A 21,166-nucleotide genomic window follows, 5' to 3' on the forward strand; every position below is an offset into this window, starting at 1 on the left:
CTCTGTGTCAGAACAAGTGCGCGTTCCCAGATCAGTGACCTTGCTGACTTTCTGACAGTTCTACCTTGCACTTTTGAATTACCTCACACTATAGAAAGCAAAAGTTACTTTTTTGACATTTTTCTTTTACACAGTCTAAAAGTTACATAACAAATACAAAAAAAGCTCTCAGATATTTTATAAAGCAATGCCGCCACTGTAAAATGTACAGCTTCCACTCTATAGTGTGTACTCAAAACTAAAATGCATAATAGGGTTAGTCAAAAAGGTAAAAAATACCACTGATCTGTGAATGTGCACCATTTCTGTCACAGGGTACAGGAATACCCAAACTCCAAAATGGCGGCACCTAGTGTAAAGGTGCTGAACTTTACTAACCAACACCTGTACAGGGTTAAATTAAGAACCGGTATGAGGAGTTCTGTAGGCACAGGAGAAAATAATAGCATGGTAGCCCTATTACTGCAGTTGTACCCAGCAGTTTAATGTTCCTTTAATTAAAATCCAATATTTTTCTTTCCTTTTTTTTTTAAATTGGTTTATAAAATACAGGAATAGCATCGCTATTTCCTAAGCTATTGTTTTTTGGACTGTTTGCTTTTTTAATTTCCAAAAATATCTTTATGTAAATTCAAACTTCACAATATCAATTAGATGCAAAAATGAATTATTCTCCTACAGAATCAAAAATACTATAAACAAGTTACATGAAAGCAATGGTGAAATTATGGCTAAGGATTCCAGAATCCACTAAGTGAAACTTATCCAAAGAGAGGGAATAGGCAGGGATGCCATCTACTGGGAGAAAACAGTCCCTTTTCAACGGATATAGAAGAAAGATCCAATAGCTCCAGCCTTGTAGCTATAAAGTCTCTCATCTTAACAAGAGTAACCCTCCAATGAAGATTAATTTATGACAATAAATAAACCAAGAAAAATTAGAATTTGTTGACTCTGGATTCTGTTTCTTCCTAATTTGATTCTTTAGTTGTGTCTTAGCATCTACTTGAATGTCTTTAAATACAGCCTAACTTTTTAAACTTGTTTTTTAATAAATAATCATGATTATTATAACTGAAGTTTTATTGTGTTTATGTTCAACCTTTCTAACTAAATTCCCCCCTTTTTTTTCTTCCAGTTTGTTCTCAGTTTTCCAAAGGAGTTTACTCTATTTTCGGATTCTATGATAGGAAGACGGTCAACATGTTGACTTCATTCTGTGGTGCTCTACACGTCTGCTTTATTACTCCCAGCTTTCCAGTAGCCACTTCCAATCAGTTTGTCCTGCAATTAAGGCCGGAGCTCCAAGATGCTCTAATCAGTGTCATTGAGTACTATAAATGGAAAAAATTTGTTTATATTTATGATGCAGACCGAGGTAAAAAGTTTGGGTTTATAACCTAAAAAATGTAATCATGTGTTTATTAGAATGCATTTCCATATCTATAGCTTTGTTAGTTGGTGCCAGCAAAAATGTCAGTATTTCTCAATTACAGCCCTGAAATATACTAACAGGACAGCTGCAATCAGGCAAGCAGGGAAATACTTAAAGGGACAGTCAAGTCAAAATTAAACTTTCATGATTTATATAGGGCATGCCATTTTAAAGAATTTTCCAATTTACTTTTATCATCTAATTTGCTTTGTTTGCTTGGCATTCTTTGCTGAAAGCTAAACCTAGGTGAGCTCTTTTGCTAATTTCTAAGCCATTGAATACTACCTCTTAACTAGCTTTTCACTGCTAGACAGTCCTAGTTCATGTGTGCCATATAGATAACATTGTGCTCACTGTGCAGTTACCTATGAGTCAGCACTGATTGGTTAAAATGCAATTCGGTCAAAAGGGCCAGTCTGTAGAGGCTTAGATACAAGGTAATTACAGAAGTAAAAAGTTTATTAATATAACTATGTTGGTTATGCAAAACTGGGAAATGGGTAATAAAGGGATTATCTATCTTTTTTAAACAATACAAATTCTGGAGTAGACTGTCCCTTTAAAGGGTTATAAAAGTCGGTAGTGTGCTGAGGCTGTATAACTTGTAAAAGCTTTGAGATTGGCACATTTAGGAGGTCTTAGTCTCAAAGTTAAAAGAGTTAAAATACTTTGAATTTCAGAGTTCTATTTTTAAAATAGTATACTCGGATCTATAGCCCCAATATACAATCACTGTTTATGTCCTTTAAAATCTAACCTATTGGAGAAAAATTAGAAATGAAAAGCTTGAAGCATTTGTTAAATAAATGACATAAAAGTGTTTGACTTACCTTCTATGTTCTGATTTAGATAGTAGATGTATAAATGCCATGTGGCAAACAAGAAGGTAGGTCTATAGGTTTATTTACTTACAGTATATTATTATTATAATCATTTATTTGTATAGCACTGCAAAAGTCTATAGCGCTGGGTACAGAGATAAGGATATACAATGACAAAGATTTGTGATAAAACACACAAGCATAACAAACGAAACAAAACTAGTACAGGAGGATTAGGGTCCTGCTCTGAAGAACTTAAAATTGATTCCAAACCCACATTTTTTACTTTCATGATTCAGATAGAGCATGCAATTTTAAGCAAATTTTTAATTTACTTCTGTTATTTTTCTTCATTCTCTTGGTATCTTTATTTGCAAAGGCAGGAATGTAGGCTTTGAAGCAGGCCCAGTTTTGTTTCAGCACCTTGGTAGCGCCTGCTGATTGGTGGCTACATTTGAGGGTGCAGAGACATTAGGTTTGGGGTAGCTCGTCATATGGATTGTAGTTGCAGCAGTGAGTCAAGGCAGTTCAAAATTTATTTTGGGGAAGATGAAAAAGAGAGGAGAGATGGTAAGCCTCTCTGCATAGGTGACATCACAGCTTGTGACAACTAGATTGTAAAATGTTAGAATTCAATATTATCAAGTTATGACACAAGACATTATGTTTCATAAAAGGAAACTAATAGCAAAGGAAAAGGAAACACTATAAATAAAAATAATTTTTTAAATGTGTATATCATAAATATTTTTAAATATAATACAATTATTTATTTTGTCCCCTTTTCCTATAATTTTATTACATTTTGAGCTTTTCAAGTCTGAGAATTAGAAGTGCACACTCCAGACTTCACAAGCCTAATTCTGCTACATATTTCTCCTTAAACTGGCATCAAAAGAGGTGATATGAAGAGACACTGCAAAGCAGTAACAAGTAGCATGTCCAAATTGGCTTTATGTCCCTTTTAGCTACCCAAAGCTTCTTTACACTATTTTAAAATTTCACAATTAAAATAGAGACTTTAGCCCCCAAAAATATTTGTGTAGACCCTTGGAAAGCCAGTGTATATGCTATGACTTTAAGGGTAATAATTTAACTATTGACTTTTATAACCCTGTTTAAAAATATTTAATTACATCTAAAGATTGTATCATATCTTTCTCTACTCTTAGGATTATCTGTACTGCAGAAGGTGCTGGATACAGCGGCTGAAAAAAACTGGCAGGTCACAGCTGTGAACATTCTCACCACCACAGAGGAGGGATATCGATTGCTCTTCCAGGATCTAGACAAAAGCAAAGACAGGCAGGTGGTGATAGACTGCGAGTCGGAGCGTCTGAATGCCATACTAACCCAGGTAGTGTTAACTTTACCCTCAACGGTATTATTTCTTAGCACATTTCATTGCATTATCGTGCAGAATAATATATATATAAATATATCAGATTTTCTTTGTAATATTTTCTGGGGTTTTTTAATTTTATTTATTTTTATTTTTTATATTTTTTTTGTTAGTTTGGTTGTTTTTTGTAGATTTTATTTTTCTCATCAGTATTTTGCCAAGTCAGGAGGGAATATTTTGAGCTTATCACCATAGGATTCCACAATTTACTTCTTTGCAAATTGCAATTTTTAACATTTGGAAAAACTGAATGGAAAATAAATACGTTATCTACATTTACACAACAAAGCATTATCTGTGCAAATAAGAACATTGGATTTTGGCAGATTTATGATTGTCCCTTGCTGAGCAAATGAAAATCTCTGAATTGAGTTAAAATAACAGATTGTCCGTTTATAATTTGCTCTTCTTTTCATCATATGAAAGAATGATTCCCAAATAATTAAAATATAATCACAGTGGTTCAAAGTGAATAGTTATATTACTTTTTCAATTTAAAATCAAATACCTGTATATGTATAATATGAAAATGGAATGTAAAAAATTAGATTCATTTAAAAAATAAATAAATGTGGAAATAGCCTTTGCAAATCATTATAATGGAGCCATTATGAAAAATACAATATCTATTGACAGCATATATTTTTTATAATTGGCAGCATATATTTCCTTTAAAAATAATTGATGCATTTTATTTATTAGGACACAAGCATATCATTAGTATTGATAACTCACTATATGCATTTTACCATATAATGGAAATATTTTATGCAGCCACAAGGGATCTTCTGACAATAACCACTGTGACCAATTAACCCTAAACATGACTTCCTATCACCACAATTATCCCTAACTGTAAACTAGCCCCAGCACTATAAAGAGTGATTGTAACTATTCCCGCTAGCCCTTTAAAATCAATCAGAGCAGTCTGAAGCTATTTTTTTACGCTGAATCTACCTATAGAAATCTTGATTGGGTAACAAGATAAACAACCAAGATTGATTGAAACTTCTATAAATAGGAGTTAATCCTAAACTAGGTCCAGACGAATTTAAAGGATAGTGTACTCTAAATTTGTTTCCCCTTTCCCAATGATCCATTTTACCTGCGTTATTTCACCCTCCATAGCGCTGCCATTACAAGTTTTTAAACAGCTGGCTTGTGCGTGCGATATGGTTGCGTTGAGCTCCATACCGCACAAAATACAAGCGCTGCTTTGACGTGCTCATGCACGCTTTCCCCATAGACATCAATGGGGAGAGCGTGTTAGAAAAAAAAAATAACACCTGCGATCGCGGAATGAAAAGCTCAGTAATGCAGCCCCATTGATGTCTATGGGAAAAAAAAGTTAAGTTTAAACCTAACATAAAAACCACGTCTAAACACCCCTAATCTGCCGCCCGACATCGCCGACACCTACATAAGGTTATTATTATTAACCCCTTATCTGCCGCTCCCGACATCACCGCCACTATGAAAATTCATTAACCCCTATTACGCCACTCCCTGATACCGCTGCCACTATAATAAACCTATTAACCCCTAAACCACAAGCCTCCACAACTAAATATACTAAGTTAAACTATTAACCCCTAAACTGAAAGCCCCCCACATTGCAATAAACTAATTTAAAATAGTAACCCCTAACCCTAATGCCCCCCTAACTTTATATTACAATTTCCCTATCTTAAATTAAATTAAAACTTACCTGTCAAATTAAAAAAACTAAGTTTAAACTAACAATTAAACTAATATAACTATTAAACTAAAATTAAACTAACTACCAATTAAAGAAAACTAAAATACACACTAAAACAATCCGAACACTACTATTTAAAAAAAAAAAAAACCTAGCCTACAGTAAACTACCAATACTGTTTGGTTTTACTATTCATGCCCTGTAAGCCGCTGTGAAAAACGGACCTTGTGTGTCTTGAATGCTCACCCTATAAGTCAGTGATTATTAAGCTTTCAGAATTAAGCATTAAGCATTCTGATTTTCGGCAATATACACTCCCTTTAAAAATGGCTACAGCAAGTTTTGTTTTTACGCTAGATGTTGAGGATAGTAGCGACGGTGAGGACTTGTTTAACAATGATGGAATCGAAAAAGAAGAGAATGGGAATATTGACAGTTTGTTTTTTAGAATGGATAAACTTTTGAAGCAAGATTCTAGGTTGGAACTGGACATTAAAACGTTTAACATCTATAAAAAAGCTAAACGTATCCCAAAAGGTCTGTGAATAAAAAAGTTTCCTTCTTTTCATGTGACTGATATGGACTTTATTCAGAAATGGAACAATATATTAACTGAATGTTCTTTGGCTTTAATTGATCTTTTGATTGAGTATAAAAAACAATTACGTTTACAATGAAATTCTGACAAGCAGAAATTACAAGAGTTTTTCTGAGGGGTCAGAATTTAAATTGTATGATGAGAAAATACAGAAAGTCATTGTTGATTTTAGACAAAATTTGTGGCAGTTTAAGAAACAAAAAATACTCAGGGATAACAATGACAATGACAAAGTGTATACATTTTCGTTTTCTGAGAATAGAAGCAGAGGTAGACAGTTTAAGGAAGGCTTTTCTCAATCTAGCAAAAAAAGTAACTTTTGCAGACACTGACACTGAATATCATTATGACTCCTCAGATTTAGAAGTTTCTGGGGAACAGGCTCCACAAGCAGGGTTAACTACCTCTTAAGTGTTAGAAAACAGTGCAGATACACACAGTACCAGTACTGATATCCCGTTAAAAAACGGGAAGGGCCCCCTGAAACCAAGAAGAAAAAGATACGTAGAGGGGGGCATAGATTCAGTAGAACATCAGAAAAGGACACACAAATATCTCCAGAAAACGAGGTGGGGGGGGGGGGTCAATACAGGAAATACATCTAGAAAAGTGTGAAAATGTTGTTAATCTGTCTACAAAAGTGTTGACATATGATCAATTGTGTGTCCTCTCACTAGGTCTTAACTTTGCACCCTCTACACACTTTGACCTCTTTAATACCCTTGTAGATTTAAATAGGTTCGTTCGGATCTTAGTCCTGAAGAAACATTTTTTGGGGGGCTAACCATATTGAAACTAACCCTGTTTGTATTGTAACAGATAGAGACACAGTGACATCTGGTGATTTTCTAGATAAATGTGCAGAACTTGATTTGTTGTCCTTGGAAAGAGACCATCAATCGGAAGGGAGAGTAGGTGATTTTATTAAAATTGACATTAGTAAACTGAGAAGTAATTAGTAAGTGTACTGTATGTGTTCAAAGCGCCTTAAATAGGCTAGGTGTAAACGAAGGGGTGATGTACAAAAAACAAGTTTAATTACAAACTTCCTTAATATCACATGTAAAATTTGAGTAGCATGATACAATATGAGCTACAAAATACAATGGAATACAATAAAATTCAATAAAAAATGAAATAAAAATGTGGATCCACAATATCACAATTTAAGAATTGTTACATCTGTATGAATTATAGAAGTGTAAACATGAGATTCTAATAAAGGTTAAGAACTGATGCTGGTTAAGGGGTAGATATTCCCTTACAAATGATGGAATTAAAATGTATGTGTTGCAGTTTTAACACCTGTCCATAAATTGCGGATGGTATTAATTGCCTGTAGGAATTGGTTGACAGTCGACTGTATGTGCCAATTAATAAAAATTAGTTCAGAAGTGAAACCAAAAAAAAGGTGAATAAAAATTAATAAAAAATGATTTGAAAATGATTTAAAATATGAAATAAAAGGTGATCACAATTGTAAAAAGAGTGTGTTGAAAAAAATTCCAAATGACTGTGAATTGGAATGTATAAAAAAGTCTTAGTGGAAAAATAGTTAAAAAATGAAAGAATGAAAAAATCTTGGTGGAAAAATAAGTGTGAAGTAAAAATGTGGCAAAAAAGGAAACAAAGTCTTGGGGTTGTAATCCAATGGTGCACTCAGTTAGTGTGGGCAAATGATTTGCACTTAGTCTGTGTGAACAAATAATGTGTAAAATTGAAGTCAATCAAAAAGAGCCTTATTCCTTAGCAATGTGAGTTCCTGGTGGTGAGAAGCCACTTGACGGTCACTAAGTTTATCCCAGTGGGTAAATTGGAAATCCTGTTCTTGATGGTGAGAACCTTTGGGCCTGGATATAGGTTCCTATAGTTTTACTTAGTATAGTGTTGTCAGTGTCCTAAAAAAATAAATAACAATAGTGTAGATGGTACTAAATTGGGTGTTGAAATGAAATAATGCTTACCAGACCACAGCTGGTAAGCATTATTTCATTTCAACAGCCAATTTAGTACCATCAGGCAATTAATACCATCCACAATTTATGGACAGGTGTTAACACTGCAACACATACATTTTAATTCCATCATTTGTAAGGGAATATCTGCCCCTTAACCAGCATCAGTTCTTAACCTTTATTAGAATCTCATGTTTACACTTCTATACTTCATACGGATGTAACAATTCTTAAATTGTGATATTGTAGATCCACATTTTTATTTAAGTTTTTATTGAATTTTTTTTTTTAAATAGGTTTTTTATTGAGGTTATTGACAAAGCATCATCAAATAAACATCAAATAAACATGTTACATAGGTATTCAGAAACATTCTTTTAAACTATGACATTACTTAGGAGTTCAAAACTATGCTATAGCCACATGCAGGTAAAGATTTGTCATGAGAAAACCCAAAGCAACATCTCTATATTTATATGTAACAGGCAAAACTGAAACCTCATTTTCTACTTTATAGTATTTTCCTCTCCTAATAAAAGAAGCCACTTTTGGACTCCTGCCATCTAAAATGATGTCTAGAGGAAATAGAGTGATAAAAATGGTCTCTCTTGAACCTATGGCAAATTAGAATAAAATTTTCAACTTATATAAGCTTCTGAAACATTTAGGAATATTCAAGCTACATCTTCAAACTTTGTTATGTTTCGGAACATTCTAAATATCTTGATAAACTGCAAGATTTTGCTAGTAAAGAAGGGAAATAGGGTGCGGTATGTGCAAGAAAAACTGCGTATTTAACCCTCCTGTAAAAGGAGGTTTATTATATGGGGTGGGGGGTAGGAGGTGGTAAGATATACATGAGAAGCCGATAAAACATCTGAGTAATTTCTAGGTATGTCAATCAATTGCATCTGTAAGAGATTGCAATTGGGTCAGCTACTGTAGTTGATTGCTTGAACGAAATACAGGGAGTGCAGAATTATTAGGCAAATGAGTATGTTGACCACATCATCCTCTTTATGCATGTTGTCTTACTCCAAGCTGTATAGGCTCGAAAGCCTACTACCAATTAAGCATATTAGGTGATGTGCATCTCTGTAATGAGAAGGGGTGTGGTCTAATGACATCAACACCCTATATCAGGTGTGCATAATTATTAGGCAACTTCCTTTCCTTTGGCAAAATGGGTCAAAAGAAGGACTTGACAGGCTCAGAAAAGTAAAAAATAGTGAGATATCTTGCAGAGGGATGCAGCACTCTTAAAATTGCAAAGCTTCTGAAGCGTGATCATTGAACAATCAAGCGTTTGATTCAAAATAGTCAACAGGGTCGCAAGAAGCGTGTGGAAAAACCAAGGCACAAAATAACTGCCCATGAACTGAGAAAAGTCAAGCGTGCAGCTGCCAAGATGCCACTTGCCACCAGTTTGGCCATATTTCAGAGCTGCAACATCACTGGAGTGCCCAAAAGCACAAGGTGTGCAATACTCAGAGACATGGCCAAGGTAAGAAAGGCTGAAAAACGACCACCACTGAACAAGACACACAAGCTGAAACGTCAAGACTGGGCCAAGAAATATCTCAAGACTGATTTTTCTAAGGTTTTATGGACTGATGAAATGAGAGTGAGTCTTTATGGGCCAGATGGATGGGCCCGTGGCTGGATTGGTAAAGGGCAGAGAGCTCCAGTCCGACTCAGACGCCAGCAAGGTGGAGGTGGAGCACTGGTTTGGGCTGGTATCATCAAAGATGAGCTTGTGGGGCCTTTTCGGGTTGAGGATGGAGTCAAGCTCAACTCCCAGTCCTACTGCCAGTTTCTGGAAGACACCTTCTTCAAGCAGTGGTACAGGAAGAAGTCTGCATCCTTCAAGAAAAACATGATTTTCATGCAGGACAATGCTCCATCACATGCGTCCAAGTACTCCACAGCGTGGCTGGCAAGAAAGGGAATAAAAGAAGAAAATCTAATAACATGGCCTCCTTGTTCACCTGATCTGAACCCCATTGAGAACCTGTGGTCCATCATCAAATGTGAGATTTACAAGGAGGGAAAACAGTACACCCCTCTGAACAGTGTCTGGGAGGCTGTGGTTGCTGCTGCACGCAATGTTGATGGTGAACAGATCAAAACACTGACAGAATCCATGGATGGCAGGCGTTTGAGTGTCCTTGCAAAGAAAGGTGGCTATATTGGTCACTGATTTGTTTTTGTTTTGTTTTTGAATGTCAGAAATGTATATTTGTGAATGTTGAGATGTTATATTGGTTTCACTGGTAAAAATAAATAATTGAAATGGGTATATATTTGTTTTTTGTTAAGTTGCCTAATAATTATGCACAGTAATAGTCACCTGCACACACAGATATCCCCCTAAAATAGCTATAACTAAAAACAAACTAAAAACTACTTCCAAAACTATTCAGCTTTGATATTAATGAGTTTTTTGGGTTCATTGAGAACATGGTTGTTGTTCAATAATAAAATTAATCCTCAAAAATACAACTTGCCTAATAATTCTGCACTCCCTGTAGATGGGGGCTCATTATGTCTCTGTGTAAGGCCTTATAAGCATATGAATGGCTATGGGGAAAGTAGAGATAAATGAACTCTAAACTAGAGTAATGTTGCATTAAGGGTATTGCAAGTGAGTAGACCTGAAATAATGGCAATGTTGATGCAGGGCCAGCCTGCGTCAGAAGCGTATCATAGGTCTTGAGTTAAGATTATGCCTCACAGGATAGCTATGCCCAAAGTATTGCTAGAAAAAATGACATCCTGAAGAGACTGAGATCATAGCATAGGATAGGTATTAGTTAGCAGTACGGTTACAGCTCTCCTGTATATATATGCAAATATAAATAATATTGATAGCACAGGAGTATGCCATGGTTACACAACAAATGCAGATAGGTAATCGAGATCAAATCTATAACTTTAGCACAAAGTGAACAATTAGAACATTATTTATGTACAATACCAGGCATTGTGGTGAAAAGTTATATCTAAGACTATTTTATAGAGCCATATATTTGTTGGGCACAATCATCACGCCGCCCCGGCTACCGGCAACGAGAAGACATGCACACAAACTTCTTCCAAGCACAATGCCCATACATGAAGCATGGGGGCCTGCAAACTTAGAAGAATTATGTGATGAAATGTTTAAATTCTGGTAATCTCACCATATATGCAAACAATGAGGAGCCTGTACATATAATGTAATAAAATAAATAACTAGAGGGATGATAAGCTGGCCCCATTCAAGCATAGACAGAAATACAGATAGGTAGCATTACATTCAGTGTCTATTAGTGCCCCAGTGAAAATAAAAAAAACAAAAAAAACATAGCAGGGCACAAACAGATTTTCCAGGGAACAGCTTGAATTAGTCTATAAACATATAATATTGTAGCTCCACACTTGGGGCTTTTACTGTAAAACTCACTGTTGCACATACACAATCACATAATACAGTAGACCACAAGTAGCCGTCTTTATAGCACATTAGGCAACCCTGAGTAATATATTCAACTTGTAGTGAGCTGCTACCATGTAATGAGGTAATTCAACTTTGATGGACATAACTGGATTAGAAGCCTACAAATGGACTGGTATAACAATGAGCTCAACTTCTGTTATGGGTAGTTGATTTCTCTATAGTATATGATATCTAGTAACAAAGAAATAGAATGGCGTATAGCATGTAAGGTGCAGCTTTAAATGAAATGGCATCAACATAAATATAATTATCGCACCTCAGTGGTAAGGTGGCCCTAGAAATAACATATGGGGGATTTCAGAGCATATTGTAGAGTAAGGGTTAACAAATTGCATATAGGCATAAAGATATAAGCACTTAAAGTAGTGAAGAGAAGATGAGTAATAAACAGTTCCAGAGTAATGTTCTTTAAATTTACCCCACACCAGTGGCTAATGATATATAACAGTCTCATAGCCTGTGAACCAAGTTTCCCAACTGCAAGGGCCCTCCAATATTTTCCATAGGAGTAGGGATTTTTAACTGTAGAGCCTCAGGGGCAGCATAAAAACTAATAAAAGTAAATCACAGGGAGTTTCAAACAAAAACAGTAAATATTCAACATGGCTGGGAAGCGTCTCGCTTTTAAATCACTAAGGCCTAGATTTGGAGTTCGGCGGTAGCCGTGAAAACCAGCGTTAGAGGCTCCTAACGCTGGTTTTGGGCGCCCGCTGGTATTTGGAGTCAGTGATTAAAGGGTCTAACGCTCACTTTTCAGCCGCGACTTTTCCATACCGCAGATCCCCCTACGCCATTTGCGTAGCCTATATTTTCAATGGGATCTTTCTAACGCCGGTATTTAGAGTCGTTTCTGAAGTGAGCGTTAGAGCTCTAACGACAAAATTCCAGCCGCCTGAAAATAGCAGGAGTTAAGAGCTTTCTGGCTAACGCCGGTTTATAAAGCTCTTAACTACTGTACCCTAAAGTACACTAACACCCATAAACTACCTATGTACCCCTAAACCGAGGTCCCCCCACACCGCCGCCACTCGATTAAAATTTTTAACCCCTAATCTGCCGACCGCCACCTACGTTATACTTATGTACCCCTAATCTGCTGCCCCTAACCCCGCCGACCCCTGTATTACATTTATTAACCCCTAACTTGCCCCCCACAACGTCGCCGCCAGCTACTTAAAATAATTAACCCCTAATCTTCCGACCGCAAATCGCCGCCACCTACGTTATCCCTATGTACCCCTAATCTGCTGCCCTAACATCGCCGACCCCTATATTATATTTATTAACCCCTAATCTGCCCCCTCAACGTCGCCGACACCTGCCTACACTTATTAACCCCTAATCTGCCAAGCGGACCTGAGCGCTACTATAATAAATGTATTAACCCCTAATCCGCCTCACTAACCCTATCATAAATAGCATTAACCCCTAATCTGCCCTCCCTAACATCGCCGACACCTAACTTCAATTATTAACCCCTAATCTGCCGACCGGAGCTCACCGCTATTCTAATAAATGTATTAACCCCTAAAGCTAAGTCTAACCCTAACACTAACACCCCCCTAAGTTAAATATAATTTTTATCTAACGAAATAAATTAACTCTTATTAAATAAATTATTCCTATTTAAAGCTAAATACTTACCTGTAAAATAAATCATAATATAGCTACAATATAAATTATAATTATATTATAGCTATTTTAGGATTAATATTTATTTTACAGGCAACTTTGTTATTATTTTAACCAGGTAAAATAGCTATTAAATAGTTAAGAACTATTTAATAGTTACCTAGTTAAAATAATAACAAAATTACCTGTAAAATAAATCCTAACCTAAGATATAATTAAACCTAACACTACCCTATCAATAAATTAATTAAATAAACTACCTACAATTACCTACAATTAACCTAACACTACACTATCAATAAATTAATTAAACACAATTCCTACAAATAAATACAATGAAATAAACTAGCTAAAGTACAAAAAATAAAAAAGAACTAAGTTACAGAAAATAAAAAAATATTTACAAACATAAGAAAAATATTACAACAATTTTAAACTAATTACACCTACTCTAAGCCCCCTAATAAAATAACAAAGCCCCCCAAAATAAAAAATTCCCTACCCTATTCTAAATTAAAAAAGTTACAAGCTCTTTTACCTTACCAGCCCTGAACAGGGCCCTTTGCGGGGCATGCCCCAAGAATTTCAGCTCTTTTGCCTGTAAAAAAAAACATACAATACCCCCCCCCAACATTACAACCCACCACCCACATACCCCTAATCTAACCCAAACCCCCCTTAAATAAACCTAACACTAAGCCCCTGAAGATCTTCCTACCTTGTCTTCACCATCCAGGTATCACCGATCCGTCCTGGCTCCAAGATCTTCATCCAACCCAAGCGGGGGTTGGCGATCCATAATCCGGTCCAGAAGAGGCTCCAAAGTCTTCCTCCTATCCGGCAAGAAGAGGACATCCGGACCGGCAAACATCTTCTCCAAGCGGCATCTTCGATCTTCTTCCATCCGGAGCGAAGCGGCAGGATCCTGAAGACCTCCAGCGCGGAACATCCATCCGGACCGACAACTGAACGACGAATGACTGTTCCTTTAAGGGACGTCATCCAAGATGGCGTCCCTCGAATTCCGATTGGCTGATAGGATTCTATCAGCCAATCGGAATTAAGGTAGGAATTTCTAGTTCAATCCGATTGGCCGATCCAATCAGCCAATCAGATTGAGCTCGCATTCTATTGGCTGATCGGAACAGCCAATAGAATGCGAGCTCAATCTGATTGGCTGATTGGATCAGCCAATCGGATTGAACTTGATTCTGATTGGCTGATTCCATCAGCCAATCAGAAAATTCCTACCTTAATTCCGATTGGCTGATAGAATCCTATCAGCCAATCGGAATTCGAGGGACGCCATCTTGGATGACGTCCCTTAAAGGAACAGTCATTCGTCGTTCAGTCGTCGTTCCGGATGGATGTTCCGCGCTGGAGGTCTTCAGGATCCTGCCACTTCGCTCCGGATGGAAGAAGATCGAAGATGCCGCTTGGAGAAGATGTTTGCCGGTCCGGATGTCCTCTTCTTGCCGGATAGGAGGAAGACTTTGGAGCCTCTTCTGGACCGGATTATGGATCGCCAACCCCCGCTTGGGTTGGATGAAGATCTTGGAGCCAGGACGGATCGGTGATACCTGGATGGTGAAGACAAGGTAGGAAGATCTTCAGGGGCTTAGTGTTAGGTTTATTTAAGGGGGGTTTGGGTTAGATTAGGGGTATGTGGGTGGTGGGTTGTAATGTTGGGGGGGGGGTATTGTATGTTTTTTTTTACAGGCAAAAGAGCTGAAATTCTTGGGGCATGCCCCGCAAAGGGCCCTGTTCAGGGCTGGTAAGGTAAAAGAGCTTGTAACTTTTTTAATTTAGAATAGGGTAGGGAATTTTTTATTTTGGGGGGCTTTGTTATTTTATTAGGGGGCTTAGAGTAGGTGTAATTAGTTTAAAATTGTTGTAATATTTTTCTTATGTTTGTAAATATTTTTTTATTTTCTGTAACTTAGTTCTTTTTTATTTTTTGTATTTATTTGTAGGAATTGTGTTTAATTAATTTATTGATAGTGTAGTGTTAGGTTAATTGTAGGTAATTGTAGGTAGTTTATTTAATTATTTTATTGATAGGGTAGTGTTAGGTTTAATTATAACTTAGGTTAGGATTTATTTTACAGGTAAATTTGTTATTATTTTAACTAGGTAACTATTAAATAGTTCTTAACTATTTAATAGCTATTGTACCTGGTTAAAATAATTACAAAGTTGCCTGTAAAATAAATATTAATCCTAAAATAGCTATAATATAATTATAATTTATATTGTAGCTATATTAGGATTTATTTTACAGGTAAGTATTTAGCTTTAAATAGGAATAAGTTATTTAATAAGAGTTAATTTATTTCGTTAGATAAATATTATATTTAACTTAGGGGGGTGTTAGTGTTAGGGTTAGACTTAGCTTTAGGGGTTAATCCATTTATTAGAATAGCGGTGAGCTCCGATCGGAAGATTAGGGGTTAATAATTGAAGTTAGGTGTCGGCGATGTTAGGGAGGGCAGATTAGGGGTTAATACTATTTATGATAGGGTTAGTGAGGCGGATTAGGGGTTAATAACTTTATTATAGTAGCGCTCAGGTCCGCTCGGCAGATTAGGGGTTAATAAGTGTAGGCAGGTGTCGGCGACGTTGTGGGGGGCAGGTTAGGGGTTAATAAATATAATATAGGGGTCGGCGGTGTTAGGGGTAGCAGATTAGGGGTACATAGGGATAACGTAGGTGGCGGCGGTTTACGGAGCGGAAGATTAGGGGTTTAAAAAAATATGCAGGGGTCAGCGATAGCGGGGGCGGCAGATTAGGGGTTAATAAGTGTAAGGCTAGGGGTGTTTAGACTCGGGGTACATGTTAGAGTGTTAGGTGCAGACGTAGGAAGTGTTTCCCCATAGGAAACAATGGGGCTGCGTTAGGAGCTGAACGCTGCTTTTTTGCAGGTGTTAGGTTTTTTTTTCAGCTCAAACAGCCCCATTGTTTCCTATGGGGGAATCGTGCACGAGCACGTTTTTGAGGCCGGCCGCGTCCGTAAGCAACTCTGGTATCGAGAGTTGCTTTTGCGGTAAAAATGCTCTACGCTCCTTTTTTGGAGCCTAACGCAGCATTTGTTTGAACTCTCGATACCAGAGTTAATTTTATGGTGCGGCCAGAAAAAAGCCCGCGGAGCGTTAACAGCCCTTTTACCGCCGAACTCCAAATCTAGGCCTAAGAGAATATCTCCAAGCTAGCCAAAGTTTTTATTGAATTTTATTGTATTCCATTGTATTTTGTAGCTCATATTGTATCATGCTACTCACATTTTACATGTGATATTAAGGAAGTTTGTAATTAAACTTGTTTTTAGTACACCACCTCTTCGTTTACAGCTAGCCTATTTAAGACGCTTTGAACACATACACTTACTAATATCTTTCTCTAGGCTAGCTAGTCAGCCTTTGTTCAGAGCTATAGGTGTGCTTGGTCTTTGGCGCTATATCCAATATAACATAAACTGAGAAGTAAATCAGAATTTTACCCAGTACAGACCAGGTCTAGTGCCATTGAAATTTTTCAAAAAACCGTGGAACTGAAATTAAAAGATTTACATGCCAGTATTGATTGGAAATCACATAAGGGTGACAATTTAACTAAACGTTAATATATCAGACATTACAGACATTACAGAACTCTAATAACGTAGTGATACAAGGATCAGATAAAGGGGGAAAGATTGTCGTCTTATACAAGCATGAGTACCTAGGGGTTACTAGTTTAAATTAGTTTATTGTGATGTGGGGGCTTTTGGTTTAGGGGTTAATAGTTTAATTTAGTATATTTCGTTGTGGGGGTTGGCAGTTTAGGGGTTAATAGGTTTATTATTGTGGCGGCGGTGGCGGGGAGCGGACGAATAGGGGTTAATAACTTTTGTATAGTGGGGGCAATGTGTGCGGATAGCAGATTAGGGGTTAATAATATTTAAATAGTGTTTACGATGCGGTAGGGTGGCGGTTTAGGGGTTAATAACTTTATTATAGTGATGACGATGTCAGGGAGCGGCAGAATAGGGGTTAATACATTTTATTAGTGGCGGCGATGTGGCGAGCGACAGATTAGGGGTTTTTAACTTTTATATAGTATTTGTGATGCGGGAGGGTCTTGGTTTACGGGTTAATAGGTAGTTTATGGGTGTTTAGTGTACTTTGTAACAGTTTAGTTATAAATTTTATGTAACAGTTTTGTTGCATAAAACTCATAACTACTGCTCTCAGATGGCGGTACGGATCTTGTCGTTATAGGGTGTAACACAAGCTTTTAAGCCTTCCCGCAAAACTTGTTGCAACGCTGAAATGACCATTTATTCAGCGTTAAAACACGAACGCACAACTCGTAATCTACCTGTAGGTAAACACAGCCAGAAGAAGAAATTACGCCCCCAGTGGGGAGTAGGAGAAATAACGTTCTAAAATATTAATTTTCAATTGTTCGTTCTAAGTATTGTATAGAGACAGAGATAAGAAAGCGAAGTATTTGAGTAATACGATAAAGATGTCTAATCTCTCTGCAAGCTTAAGCCTATTTTGATGGATTATGGTTTAAAAGAGCGAATCCATCTGATTAATTTACAAAAAGAAACATAAATGAGCAATTTCCCATACATTCTATACTCAGCTGGTAGAACAAGGCATTGGGAACACATTAAGGGGAAACCAATTGTACCCTGTATCCTTTAAGGGGTCTGTTGCTTGCTTTTTGGAATAAAGAAGAATGTCTGTTTTTTTTAAATGTAATTAACTTGGAGATGATTAAGATGTTCTGGATGTGAGGATCTCAAAAGTTGGAATTCATATATTACAGTGTTTGGCTATGGGTAATATGTTGCATATCATAAAAGTTTAATTTTAGCTTTACTGTCCCTTTAAGGAGATCTGATCAGCTATTAGTATATTAGTATTAGGGGTAAATTAGTCTGGAGGATTAAATATTGTTTATAGTCCATATTTAATTTTAGGTTGCTTTCAGTCTGATATAAGGAAACCTAATTGTGAAATTAACAAAATAATATCACAATTGTGGTATAGCAGCACCCAATGAAAATAATATGTAATAAAACTACTTGTAATCTTTGGTGTGCTACAGTTTGATTGCACAAAAGCCATTGATGATCTAAGGAAACGCAGCATTTAAATATTGTTTTACATTAATTTGTGAATTCCCGGAAATTAAAGGCAGTTTTTTTTAAAAAATTGTAGACATTACTAATTCTCTACAATGTCACGTAAAGAACAGTAAAGACAAAACAATATATACATGTAGCACAATTTTATATCAGTGCATTCAGTGGTTGACTGGACCAGACACAATAAAGCTAAAGAAGTATCGCTCACAAGACCAGACACACCCTTGTGTAAACATTATTAAAGTTTTCCAAAAAGTTGTCATTAGCTGGTAATTGAAATCAAGTTTAGATTATTTAGTGATGTAATATAGAAGAACATCCTTATAAATGTTTTATAGAAGGTATTGATGAGTTTGACTTTAAATATATTCCCATGCAGACTGTGTTTTTATAAACAAGCCTCTTTTTATTAAAACATACCAGTAATTTAAGTAAAAGCATTTGTGTTCATACATTATAAAGTATCTGTTTTTGACTCAAGGGCAGTTCTTCCTTCTTACCACTATAAGAGCCAGATTACAAGTGGAACGCTATCGTTAGTGCATGGAGCGTAAACGCAATCGCAAGATCGCGGTGTTCTTCAAATCCATATTACAAGTGGTGCGCTGTTCAAATTACTGCAAATTTGGTTGTGCAAACTTGCGTTAATTTATGCTCCCCATATTTTCTATGGGCTGGCACTAAGCAGCAATGTCCGCTCGTATTACAAGTTAAAAGTAAATGTGATCACTCACATTTACGCGATTTGAAAGGTTGCACTAAACTACTCTATGAACCCATAAACCACCATACCCCCACATTACAAACTACCCCTCTACACTATTAACCCCTATGCCACCACAACCCCCACCTTAAACTCCACCGCTACAAAATTAACCCCTAAACTGCCACATACTCCCAACACAAACTACCCCTCTATACTATCAACCCATATCACAAAATAACCCACTACTCTATTAACCCCTAAACCTCCACAACCTCTGCAAAATATCCACATATTACATTAAAACCCCCTAACCAGCTAACCCACTAACCTAACACCCCTTAATTTGCCCCCCAAAAAACTAACTTTACCTGTAAAAAAATTATAAAAAAAACCTGACAGTACCTTTTTTTATTGTAGTAGGGACTTTGCGGTAGGTTATGCAGCGGGTTGGGGGTTATTAGTGTAGTGGGGCCTTTGCAGTGGGCTATGCAGAGGTTTAGGGGTTAATAGTGTAGTGGGGACTATTCAGTGGGCTATGCAGAGTTTTAGGGGTTAATAGTGTAGTGGGGACTATGCAGTGGGTTATGCGGCGGGTTAGGGGTTATTAGAGTAGGGGGCTTATGAAGATTTGGGTTAGTGTGCACGTTTGGGTTTTTTATTTTCACTTTTCTCTCTCCATTGACGTCTATGGGAGAGTACTTTAACGTGGTTGCAATATTCTAACTTCTGCTCTTTGCGCCCGTCGGGTTAGCATGCAGGCGAAAAACATTTACTTTTATCTTCTAATATGTGCTCTACCTGATGTGTGCAAAGACAGCTTCACTTGTAATCTAGCTTTGTATTTTAATGTAAGAAAGATATCAATTTAAATTTTCTAAAAAATACTGCAAGAGCGAGTAAAAATACAAAATTAGATTAAATCTACTTTTTACAACATGGGAAAAATATTATTTGGGGGGAATAGATCTAATAGACTATCTCCTCCAATAACCCTTAAAATGATATCAATAAATGGAATAAGTTCTGTATTTTTTTTTTAACTATAAGTGACTGTTAATTGACAATAAAACACTTCCATAAAGCTATGTAAGAGGAAGTTCCTGTGTTCTCTAAGGCAGCAGAGTGCGTTTATCAAATTATTTATTCTCAACACTTTCCAGACGTTTGTGGTGAATTTGTAAAGCAAGTATAGACAAGCTTTACTAAATGATAAGAATATACCCTTATGTGCTTTGACTGTGATTTGTTACTGCTTTAAGGCAATAGTGAGTGGAAGGAAGTCTGTAATACATAAACAATAGTTTATCTGATGGTAAAAATGATACGCATAAATATAAAAAAGCAGCATTCAAAAGCAACAAAGACAGATTTATACAACTATCTTTGACATACAGCTCATCTTACAAAAATTCAAAGGACTAGAGAAGAGATTTATACTTTTCCTGACAACACAGAGGCATGAAAATAATATAAATGTTATAGTCTCTATGGGAAAGACATGTTCCAGAGGGATCATGGGGGCTGTATAAAAAATATCTGAAAATGGCTTCCGGGTTTGGTCCTTCGTTCTGACCACTAATAAAGTAAAGCAATGTTAAAGCTAACTTGAAAGCATATTAGCCTTTCTTAAGCATGCCATTCAACAAGATTATACCCCAAAAACCATTATATAAATTGATTGCATTATAAGGCAGGTTTTGTGGAAATGATGGTTTAGAAAAGTGTTTTCATTCATACGGGTCTATTTATATATGTGTGGACAGACATGATCTGCTATAGCGAACCATGTCCGCCGCACATCGATAAATGCCGACAGCATACGCTGTCGGCATTTATCACTGACACCAGCAGTTCTTGTGAACTGCTGGTGCAATACCGCCCCCTGCAGATTCGCGGCCAATCGGCCGCTAGCAGGAGGTGTCAATCAGCCCGATCGTACATGATCGGACGGATTGCTATACACCGCATCAGAGGCAGTTTAGGAGCAGCGGTCTTAAGACCGCTGCTGTGCTTCTTAACTTCTGTTTCTGGTGAGCCTGAAGGCTCGCGCGGAAACAAGGGGAACAGGGGCCATTCGGCCCTTGTTAAATAGACCCCATATTGTTTATTTTTAGATGATAACTGATGTATTTTATGTTCTTGAAACCAAATTGGCATTCAAATATTGCTAAACTATTTAAAGGAACACTGTACAAAAAATGTTTTGTCTTATGTAATATTTAACCTGAAAAAAATGTGAAGAAAAGCTGTTCAACACAGAATTGAAACTTATACAATTGTAC

At 36.7% G+C, this 21,166-nt stretch overlaps 1 protein-coding gene across 2 annotated transcripts in view; it reads left to right on the top strand.

Moving 5' to 3' along the window:
* The window catches only part of GRIA1 (glutamate ionotropic receptor AMPA type subunit 1), a 411,236-nt gene that overhangs the window by 269,688 nt on the left and 120,382 nt on the right, over positions 1-21,166 (top strand). Inside the window, exons 3-4 of one of the 2 annotated variants that reach the window (XM_053718693.1) lie at positions 1,139-1,378; positions 3,429-3,616. In XM_053718693.1, the coding sequence (XP_053574668.1) occupies positions 1,139-1,378; positions 3,429-3,616 (428 nt within the window). The remainder of the gene's footprint in view (positions 1-1,138; positions 1,379-3,428; positions 3,617-21,166) is intronic. The other variant, XM_053718694.1, reaches the window with a different exon arrangement.

Source organism: Bombina bombina, chromosome 6 (genome assembly GCF_027579735.1).
Source record: "Bombina bombina isolate aBomBom1 chromosome 6, aBomBom1.pri, whole genome shotgun sequence".
NCBI lineage: Eukaryota > Metazoa > Chordata > Amphibia > Anura > Bombinatoridae > Bombina > Bombina bombina.